Source organism: Perca fluviatilis, chromosome 1 (genome assembly GCF_010015445.1).
Source record: "Perca fluviatilis chromosome 1, GENO_Pfluv_1.0, whole genome shotgun sequence".
Classification (NCBI taxonomy): Eukaryota; Metazoa; Chordata; class Actinopteri; order Perciformes; family Percidae; genus Perca; species Perca fluviatilis.
In genome coordinates, this window is record NC_053112.1 from 29872923 (window position 1) to 29884165 (window position 11243).

An 11243-nucleotide genomic window follows, 5' to 3' on the forward strand; every position below is an offset into this window, starting at 1 on the left:
ACATTGTTGTTTTTCTTAGTTATTTTTTTTAAGGATTGAGTCGGTTTATATTTAGTCAAATGCAACATAACATTCACCTTCGAGAGGAAAACAACTCTTTGATTCAATGTAATCATTCTTATTCTAGTCTGCACAAACAACTGCAAACATATTTGTGAAATGATATACAAACACATACTAGGGCACAAATACCAGACACCAAGTTCTGCTGATATAAAATTGAAAACTGATTTACTTGAATCGCTAAGCAAAAGCATGATTTCTTAATAATCTAAACATTTAAAACTCTTAACACCGCAAAGACAGACACTAAAACTGTTCTTCTTCTGCAATATTGTTTCCAAATAGGCCCACATAGGACAGGAGAGGGATGTAATTACTTGAATGAGAGAGAATAATGAAGTCTCATTATTTCTGTGATCCAATTATTGAGAGGAAGATACAGATAGAAACAGCGTTTCCTCTCCCCAAAAGATTAATAAAAGAACCCAGTTTTATAAATGACCCTTGGTTCTTTTGGTTGTTGCAAATTGATTCATGATTTCTTCCAGTGAAATGTTAGTGCAGAAATGTGCTTAGCAGGGCTTGTATGAAATACTGTATGTCTATCAGATGGTTTTAAATCAGCCTTGCATACATTTTCACCTCTTTCCATCATCCATTTTTAATTAGCATCCCATAAACCAAATTGGGCTGGGATATGGCTTCATCAATGGCTTCATCAATATTGCTTTAATAGACGAAGACAAAATAAAATTTCAGCCATTTAAAAGCAAGGAATCTTTCCAAATCAAAAATTGGAAATGCATAATGACTTATCAAAATATACCAGAATGTATTTTATTTTAGTTGTGTGCATTTCTTTTGGTTGAGTGGCTTTGTGTTGGTGTTAAAGCGAGGCTAAAGGTTATAAAATGTAATTAGGGTTTACCACAGCATGACTAATGTACAACATTAAGTAGCTGGGTAAGAGCGATAGTGTTACTTTGTTAATTATTTTTGCTTTAGATATGGGGGATGTAACATCATGCAATCTCTGATAGGGACTCCTCCTCCTAATCAGCAGCCTGAAATATTCTGTTGAAAGAACATAAGTTAGGCTTTTCCCTTATGCCATGAATAAATGCAGGATAGAAAATTGGGTGTCAAATAGATGCAAGGCCATGCAGGTAATCAATGTTAACTCTCCAGTTTTCCGTTTCTGGTTATTTCTTCATGTGCAGAGTGGCCTTGTATAACTTAATGTTAAAATCAGTGCATATCTTTCTGAAGTGGAATAAACGATTCTTTGATGATGAACATTTAAAGATCAAACTCCTCATATTTCCAAGTGGAGATCTGAACACAAATCCGATGACTTGTTTCAGAGTGTAGACTATGAAATTGCATATAAAAAAATGTTTGCAGGTTTTTAATATATACGCCTTTGGTTTCATGTGTAGTTGTGAGCTGAAGGATTGCTTCAGCTGTCTAATCTCCACGGAGCGCTTAAGCACCTCTGAGCAATGTACCCCCGCCCAAACATTTTGGTGACTTTATGAGTGCGTTTGGTCATGTTTAGAGTGACTGTATCTTCTCTAATCTTTTGTAGCTGCTGCCAATCTTGGTTCAGCCCTGTCCTGACCGAGTCTGAAATTCTGCTCTGTGGCACTGCTGTCAAGGCAACGTGCCGTAGATTCAGACTCCTGGAGGCCAAGTGACAATTTCTTGGAGGACAACAAAAGAAGTTTGAGGTGGCTGCTTGAGTTGGACGGGGTTCATTTCAGTGAGCCAGAGTAGCTATTATCAAACCATACTGTTGATAATGCATTTTATGCGGACCATTAACGGAGAATCTATTTAGCCAATGTACGCTTGAGAGGAAATCATCTATTTTACCACTGTACTTTGGATATTAAAAGCATTGTCTTTGAGGAATCACAAGTTATTTTTGCAGGCTGGAATGTAGACAGGCTATAACACTGGGTCTTTTAGTCCCCTTTTGCCATCCAATATATAACCACACCATTCCTAATGCATAGCTAGGTGTTCATCACCACGCACAGTTTACCCACTCTATGGGATTCCAGATGCATCCGTGCCTCTGCTCCTAAAGCACTAATACATTTTGTTTGGTCTAACTCCCAGAGTCTGCACCTGTGAGAGAGAGCATACATATACAGTATGTATTTAATAGCAGCAGCCATTATGAAGTGATCCATTGTATCGAGTGAATGCTTTTGAATGCTCTCACTTTTTGCCTTGCTTAGCTTAGAATTTACTGGTGAAAATAACACGTTTTGGATTGCTTTCTTTGTTTAACTTCAGGTTGCCCTCCACGCATGTGGCGTTGCAACAGACATGGTGATGGAGCATTGTATCCAGGCAGGAGCCGCCTTCGTCATCAGCCCATGCTGCTACGGCTTCATCCAGAACGCAATCAAGTTCACCTTTCCCAAGAGGTTTGTACCTGCTTACTGCACCTCAGTCAACTTCTCGTGGTTTCTGCTTTTTAAAATGTTGTTTCTGCCCTTGTTGTTTTCTTGTTAGTGTAGCGCCCTGCAGGCACCGGTGCCTCTCTTCCTTGCCATTTTCTCTTAGGGATTTTATTTTCACTTTTTCTTGTGGAGCTCTCACTCTCCATCATTTTCACACTCATTCTCACACTCTCTCTTACACAAAATCTTGATCTCTTGTCACTGCTTTTTGTTCATCTCCTGTGTCTTATCACCACCAGTACAAGGCAGCAGTGTCACAACATGTTCCGCCCCTCACCTTTTTAATCTCAGCCCCCAGTCTGTCAGCAACAGAGAATGGGGGTTCTCTGTAGATGCTGTCTTGGATATTACAAACAAATCAGAAAAATCCAGTTGGAGGTACAGTACATACATGGAATGCTACTCTTGCTGAAATTACTTATCATACGTAGTGTTACAGAAAATGTACTTCAGTTCTTTAAACAGAGAAGGAAAAAACAAATGCCAGCAGAGAAGGAGAAGTAAGGGCTATACTTAAATGGTGTTGATCCTGTTGCTATAGCAGCAGAATCATTCCAAGGTAGTTTGATGCTATAACCACTTTGGGTTACTGAAGGCTTCGAAACAAAGCACTGTTGTGTAGGATTGCTGTTGTAGCAACTAAGAGACTGTGATCCCAAGCATGTTAAAGTGGAGATACCCATTGGTATTTTTGAGCTGATTATAGTTATGATGTTGGCATTCAGACTGATTGGACCAAGTTGGGCAAAGTCTGTTCCGGGTCTGGGACAAAATCATACAGCATGTCATATTCTACAGATTATTTTTCCTGATGTAGTCGCTGCCACCGTTCTCATTATTATTATTTAAACTATGACTCGGGACATCACATATTAGGAGTAATGTGAGTAAAAAATAATGCTGAGCATAAAACAAAGTGATGTCCCTACCTAAAATTAAGCTGAGTCACCTCCAGCTCTCTCTGCATATTCCTTCTTTTCCTCATCTCTTCATCCAGCCTTTAATTTCCCTTTGGGAATTTATAAAGTATGTCTTATTCTTTTCCTAATCCAAATTTAGCGTTTTTCCTTGGATGCAGCATCATGGACGTCAGTTTCTGTTTTAGAACAGAGTTTGTGTTCTTGCAGGATTTCAGGGGTTGTAACTCTAGTCACAAACTGCCCATCATCCAGGGTGTCGAGTGTTGTTTCTGTATTTACTCAGTCTTTAAATAAATGCCTCTTTTTGTCATTACTTAAAAAATCTGTTGGTGAAAAAAAAAGTTGTAGGTTTCAATAAAGTTAAAGGTACCCTGTAGATTTTTTGAGTAGTAGCAGTAGTGGCCTCTGAACAGCAGTGACATACCGTTTTCATGTATGACACAGCAGCGGTTATGCCAGTATGGAATCGTCGTAAGCCAGTGGGGAGTGGTACGTGACCGAGGAGGAGGAGCGATCTTGCATTTTATTATATTATTCAACTATGCAACTCAATTCAGATTATGCACATTCTTCATGGGTCATGACTCATTTAAAAAAAAAAAAAAAAATCATGTTCATTAGAGTTACTTACTAACTTTCATTTAGTTTAAAAGTTACAGTTTTACATGCCTGGACCAGAGTGCAATGATCCAGTGAAAGGTTGAAAGTGCTTTCTCATACCACACTCCTCAACACCCGGCAAACACAGCAGCCACATGAGATCCAGACAATTGCAGAGACACTACCGGTGGTATGTCGGTGCACAGCGGTATCTGCCAGTGAAATAGTCAAAATTAGCAGTGGTATATATCATTAAAAATCACTATATGTCAGTGTGACAGAGTACATGACAGTGGAACATGAGTGGCATAACGTTAATAAGTTGTGTGTCTGACTCTGCACTATTAAATATATTTTCGGAGCATTTAACTGTTGTGCAGTCCTTATTATAATGTTTATACATGCCATAAGCTTACAGAACAGCAGCGGCATACCAAAAACCGACAGGTGGTCTATGTCGATTCTAAAGTGGTAACTATGCCAAACGAGCGTACGGTGGCATACCATCAATTTTTGATCTCGGTTTTGCTATCAGTTATGTTTTGATTCATTCCCCCACAACCAGAAATGTATCATGAAGCGTAGATATTGTTGCTTAGATATGGTTGGCAGGACTTCAACATAATTGCAAACCGATGTAGAGCAGTGTTTAGACTGTGTACTATGTTTCAGGTATTCTGATATGTGATTTTTAAGGGGCCCTTGTGCCTTGGGGAGGACTCTCAGTGTAAAGTATAAAATATTTAGGAGTTTTCACATACTTAGTTTTTCCTCTCCTCACTTTTGCTAGCTTGACACTTCAACCCTCCTGACTCCTCATAAAATTGAAATGAATGACAATAAAAGAAATAAAAGACTTTGCATCTGTAATGGACAACAAGAAGCTGTGTCTCTGGAGGGCAGTCTTGCGGTGTATGTGAGGGGCCTATGCACCTGACTGTGTCAATCTTTATCCAGCTACTTTGAGTGTTTTCCCCTCAGGTCATGTTCCAGGTACTCATGTGGATATTCTGCAGATGTAGACATTCCAGGCAGTTCACAGGTTTTTATGAGCTGTGGAACTAAACTGCCCGTTTCATTAAGGCCCGAATAGTTAAACTTAAGACTTCTCTCCATGTGACCTGACTGGCCCCTAACCCCTTACCCTCTTCATGTTGACTTAATTAGCATCAGTGATGATTGGTCTACATTTAACCATCACAAACAAACTGACTCTGTTTCCATGTCATAGAAAAAGCCATGTTTTCCCCCCAGAGATAAAATGGTATGTTTTAGGGATAATGCATGCTGTTTGTGTTTTGTTGAGCCTTAGATTTGGTTATAAATTCCTAGTTTGATTTTACAAAAAAGAATCTACACCACAAAGCTGAGCAAGCAAATCTATGACATATATAAGTGTAATAAACACATTTTACTGCCACAATTTAATCACTGCACTTTAACATCAATATATCTTCTGTTTTTTCTGTTTTCACAGCAAAAAGTTTCAAGAGACACTGACTCATAAGGTATGCTTCCCTCTATTGCATTTATTATTAATTTGCACTCAAAATATCAAGTACAGAATATTGAATTACAGCAACTCCGTTTTTACAAGTATTGTGTTTCAGATTCAGTTCACCTATATGCACATTGAAAGACACCTTTGTGGGTCATGAGTCATGACATACGTCTTACGTATTCGGTTACAACACAATGAGTTTTTTTTCTCTTTGCTAATTGCTTTTTTGTGTATGAAATGTAATCGAAAATCCACTTTCCAGTTTACATCATGGTTAAACAGCACTTTGTCATGTGTCGGTTCAGATTGAGCATATTCCATATTGTCTTTTACCTTTCCCACTATACAGGTCCTATAATATTAGCAAGCTACCATTAGCTTTATGAGTTGGTTCAGTTAGCTTCGTAACAGTCACACCTGGCTGTTAGTATGTGTAAACATTTCATAATAACTAAACACTGTAATATATTCATTTAGTGATGCGTACATCTCCACATAGTTCTCTCCACTCATGTTCTAAGTAGGCTAAGTTTGACTTAAGGAAAAGCCGGTACAACCGGCTCCTTTTTGTAATTTGGATGTACCACGATTCTAAAACAATAAAAATTGATTGACATGGCTTTATTTCGCTTGGTGTGAGTAAGAGCTTGTTCCTATATTGCTTTCCTGTTTGTTTTTTTTCATTTATTTTATAGGACAGTAAAATAAAAATTAATCAGATTCATGTGCTCTCATCACTGTCTTGGGAATGGCTATACCCCAGGCAGTGAGAGGGAGGGAGGCTCACACCCTCTAGTCTCTCAGGCCCTTATCGCTCAGCACAGACCCAGCACTGTGCTCTGGGAGGGCCCATCACATGATGATGTATGGGACCTGTCAGTGCCCCTGGGGAGAATCTGTGTAAAAGTTGCTGCAGGTCCTCAAGAGTTGACATGTCACAACATCGGACCACCTCCAACTTCTTTTCTGTTGTGCACTAGAAGAAACGTATTTTTACAGATGTGGCTTGAGAGGCACAGAAGATTAAATATTATTTACAAGACACTGGGCAAGTGTATTGTTCTGTGATAGATAGGATTTTTCTACTGTTTGTCGAAAAGCCCAGCGAGCAAAATAAATAACAATTGCCATATTTTCTGTCTGGAAATGAAAAGCTTAACACCTGTCCACACAGCATGAGAAATGTGTATTCTTTGTAAACCAGCAGACACATTATCTGCCACTTCAAACCCTGGCTCTAAAGTTCCCCTGCCTCCCCTTGTGGTTTTGCTTTCAACAACCATGTTTGATATTTGCTATTCATTTGGGCTCAGTGTAGAGAACCTCACTGTTTCCTGTGTCTCTGCCTTCCAAACCCCCAGCCGACACCTACAGAAGTAAAAGCAGCATTACATTGTTTTAGAGCAGAACCGTAGTTGTCCTTCCTGAACTACAGTAGTTAAACAGAATGTCAGCACATTGACAAATGGTGTATCGCTGGAATAAAGGGCTAATGGTGTGAGATATTGGTGCTCAGCACTAACTTTAAGCACCTGCTCCGTGGCCTTGCATTCAGCGTCGACCTCTTAGAGTGAAGAATTGTATCAATTAAAGTAAAAAGCAAGTTAGAGCTGACGAACCGCTCTCAACGACTCACTTGTTCCATGAACCATAGCGAGGTAAAACAGGACAGGAAAACTTGTCCTTTTGTTAAAAATAAATAATCATGGTTCATCTGGCCTTTTGGGAGACTTTACACATATGATTTTATTCAAAGAGTCTTTGAAAGAGCTTACCATGCAAATGAAGTCCTTCCATTTTTTTTTTTCTTTTTTGATGAATTAGTCTAACGTACTGTAAACTGGCAACACGGTCTCACGGCAGTTCGTCAAATGGTCACGTTATTTTCGTTCGCGGGGACGTTTTTCTCGTTTTTTTGTGGTGGCCAGCACGAAATGGTCTATACGGAGATTAACGGGGAAGACAAACGTCACACCCCGGGGGAGGATGTATCACACGCAGGGACACGGCCGCGGGGGACGCGCGACAATAGCGGGATGGCAGAGGTTGGGTTAAGGAAAAAAACAACTGGGAAAGGATGCCTCACACGCCGGGAGACGGCCGCAGGGAACGTGTGACAATAACGCGGGACGTGATCCCCGGCCTCCGCTCAATTGTTTGACCCATCCACCACCCCAACCAATATCCTTACGCGGATTTTCGGCATTTCATACTACTCGCTACCGTAGTCGTGCTGTGACCACGACATATGCGGCTAGTGTCTCTGTGAAGCTGTGTGCTAATATCAGCATGCTATCATGCTCACAGTGACCATGCTAACATGCTGATTTTATTGTAGGTACTATTTGCCAGTTCACCTTCTTAGATTAGCCTGTGTGCTAATAAGCACTAAACAAACTACAGCTGAGCTCATTAGTTGCAGATCATACACCTAAGTATCGGGCAAATTGAAACCTGAGAATAGAGCAGGATTAAAAGCCAGGCGTTCACCAAAAGTAATACATTTGGTCACCAATTGGAAACACATTTCTTGGTAATCCATCAAGATATATTTTTATCTTTTTGTCAAGATATATTTTCCTTAAAACGAAAAATGTCAAACTGCTGGTGGTGCTGGAGGAAAAGTAGTAGTAGTGTAGTTTTGAGACAGATTTCATCGAGAGCTTTAGCGGGTAGTATTAATTACCTTTGCAATAAACACATCTTGTACTCATTGTCTGTCCTTATTTCAGGAACACATGGTCCTCTGTCGCTTTGCAGACCAAACTGCTGTCCAGCTCCCTCCTGAAAGGCGACACATAGGTACTGTTTACTATCTTCTCCTTTTAACGGAACATTTTCTATTTGTTACATGCTTTTTGGAGCTAGGCGTACAATTATTTCACTACACGTTGTACTGTGTATGTGGCAAATGAATGTGATTTGATTTACCTTTTGATATTTATTGTTGTCTGGCTACTGTATTGAAACCATGTTTTTTTAATGTACATTTTTTATGTTAATTGCGTTGTTTAAATTCATTCAATTATTCATTCATTGGGTTTAACCTGTGTAACGGCAGCGACAGAAAAGTGTGCTGATCAGGCAGGGACACAGGGCGGTCCGAGATCGCTGTCGCTGGCCTACCCCGCTGGCCTGCCCCGCTGTGACTCCCGGCTCCACTGGTTGTTTCCATGGTGCCAAACTGACCCGGAAGTACATTAACGTTGTTTTTCTCAACCTGAAAAAGTTTCTCAGGAAAACGCAAAAGTTTTTTTTTTTTTCTTTTCACCCATCAATTTTTTTTTCTTTCCCATGGCCCCTGATCTTAGTACATGTCGATGTTGTGTTTTCTGAGACTTTTGTACACTGTGACCTAACTCCACAACTCTACCTTTTCAAACAGTCTAGATTTTTTTTAGTGTGAAAAAAATGTTAATGCAGGGGTTTCTTCTGAGTGACAAAACAGCTGCAGTGAACAGCTGACAGATTGGCGCTGTCGTATTCAGAGGGAACGGTTTTGTCAGGCTGAAACCTTCAGGCCTGTGCCGAAATTGCACTGTACAGTGTTTCATTAATGTTGAGAACTCTCTTCCCCTTGATAGTTATTCAGCTTATCAAAGCTTTCCTCTGAATCTGAGGAGGCTCCCCAATGCCTCGTCAGTCTGAAGCCCTTTCATATGTACCTGACACCACCTGTCACAGAGTTTCTGCTCTCTATCATTTAACAGGGTTCAACCTCTGCCACTAACATTTTCTAACCATGTTTGATCCCATCTCTCCAGAGCCTATCACTGTGACTCTGACCATCTAGACAGCATGGCAGAACAAAGCTCACATTAACTGTCTGCCACCTGCTACCTAACTGCCTAATACATCTGAAGTCAATTTAAAGGAAATCCTAAGAGAAAAGCGTAATAATCAGTGTGAAGTTGTTGATGAATAAGTGGCTTCTGTAGGGTATTGATACACACAAATGCTAAGAACATACAGGGAATCGACAAGAGTGCCTACAATATGCCAACCAATACAGTAGCACTATCATGAATGCTGCTCAATTAGACTAATTAGACGTCAAGATCTGGGGACTGTGAAGGACACATCTTATGATTCACTTCATTTTCATTATTACCAAAACATTGAGTGACCCACTATTGCCCTGTGGACGGGGATATTGTCATCCTGAGAGAGACGACATATCAGGATGGAAATGTCTACTCAAAAGACAAAGCCACTTTAATCTTTTCCTCTGACATTTTGATCCAAAATCGAAGTCAAGTCGGCCTGCTCTGCCTTTTTATTACATGTCACAGAGCATGAGTTGTCATGCAGTACATGTGTATGGCAGCCAATCACTTATTCAAGGATTTCCTTTTAATTTGTCCCCTTGACTAAATGTTGGTAGATATGCCATTTCCATGCCGTTTCATAGGTTTCTCTCTTCTATTTCATTTAATAATGTTAAAAAGAAATATGTCTGAATATATGTTATCTGGATATTGAAATCTGTTGTTTATTTAATTACTCTTAAATATCAGTATTGCATTGGCTTAAAGCTTTAGTGCGTAACTTTTTGATATTAATACATGTCCGTTACATTCAAGCCAAATGCCAAATGAGTTGATACAAAGCTAATCGAGACTATCAGCTCCGCACAGCTCCGTCTGTATTTCTCAGTATGGTTATGTTCAGAAGATTGTGTCGTCCGGTGACTTTCCCATGCAGAAGCTCGAGTGAAGATAATTACCTCTTCTGAAGAGTCCATGTTTTTTTTAATCCTTCGTGTCCTCCTTGGCTACTAGCAACTGGAGGAGGGGTGGTGGTGGGGTATTTTGTTCATACCTGTAGCTATCAACACAAGAATTGTAAGGAAATGTCTGTTTCTTTTAGTAAATGCTTAAAACTGCATAATTTAGATTTTGGAGGATAAAATCATTTCTCTTTTTGTACCACTGCAGGTAAACAGTGTATGGGCCTCGTAGACCTGGATCGCTTGTGGGCAGCAGAGACTCATGGGTACTCAGTGCGGGTGATGACTATGGAGCCTGAAAGCTGTTCGCCGAAGAACAACATGCTTGTGGGAAGGCCGCCGCACAAGAGTGGACTGGAAGTCTGTGCTAGCCAACTGGAAGCACTGGTGCATAATTAGGACTGCAAGCACCAGTGCACAGCAGATCATCTTCATTGCGGTCAGGAGTTGATAAAGTACCCAGCCTCTGTGGCTCCTGGCTGTGTCATCATGGTGCTGAAAATACAGCTATTTTCGACCGACCCTAAACATTTTCTTTTTAATTCTTTTTTTAAAGCCTTTTTTTAAGAAACAGCCTTGGAAAATAAAAGAGGTTTTCTCATTATTTCCAGACTGAAGTTAAAGGTGTGTTGTGATTTTTGATGTGATCCCTTGTTTAATGTGCTCAGTGATTGGACGCTTAGTTGTAGTAAAAGCTCCAGCCTCCCACCAACTGCTTCGTTGCGTTTGTGTCTTTGCCTAAATTGTGTTATCAAGCTGTCAGCGTAAACAGAAGCAGCAGGAATTACACACCCACATCGTGAATTAAGCACACCATACTTCCACATGCTGTTTTTGCAAATAGTCTGTATGAGGCCTTCTGTGATAGAACTCGACAGTCACCTTTCTCTGTTCCCTCTGTTGGTATTAAGAGAAGAATTCAGAAATTCTGTGATAAAAGTCATCTGCACTTGAAGATCAGATGGGGAATTATCATTATCTACTGTGTGTGTTGTGTGTGTGTGTGTGTGATGACA

General features: G+C 40.1%; 1 protein-coding gene across 1 annotated transcript in view; it reads left to right on the top strand.

Annotated features, from left to right (window-relative positions):
• Positions 1–10939, top strand: part of gstcd (glutathione S-transferase, C-terminal domain containing) — a 52997-nt gene extending 42058 nt beyond the window's left edge. The window contains exons 9-12 of the mRNA XM_039800131.1: positions 2308–2441; positions 5475–5505; positions 8231–8300; positions 10436–10939. Coding sequence (XP_039656065.1) covers positions 2308–2441; positions 5475–5505; positions 8231–8300; positions 10436–10626 — 426 coding nt within the window. The 3' untranslated portion in view covers positions 10627–10939. The remainder of the gene's footprint in view (positions 1–2307; positions 2442–5474; positions 5506–8230; positions 8301–10435) is intronic.
• The last annotated feature ends 304 nt before the right edge of the window (positions 10940–11243 follow it).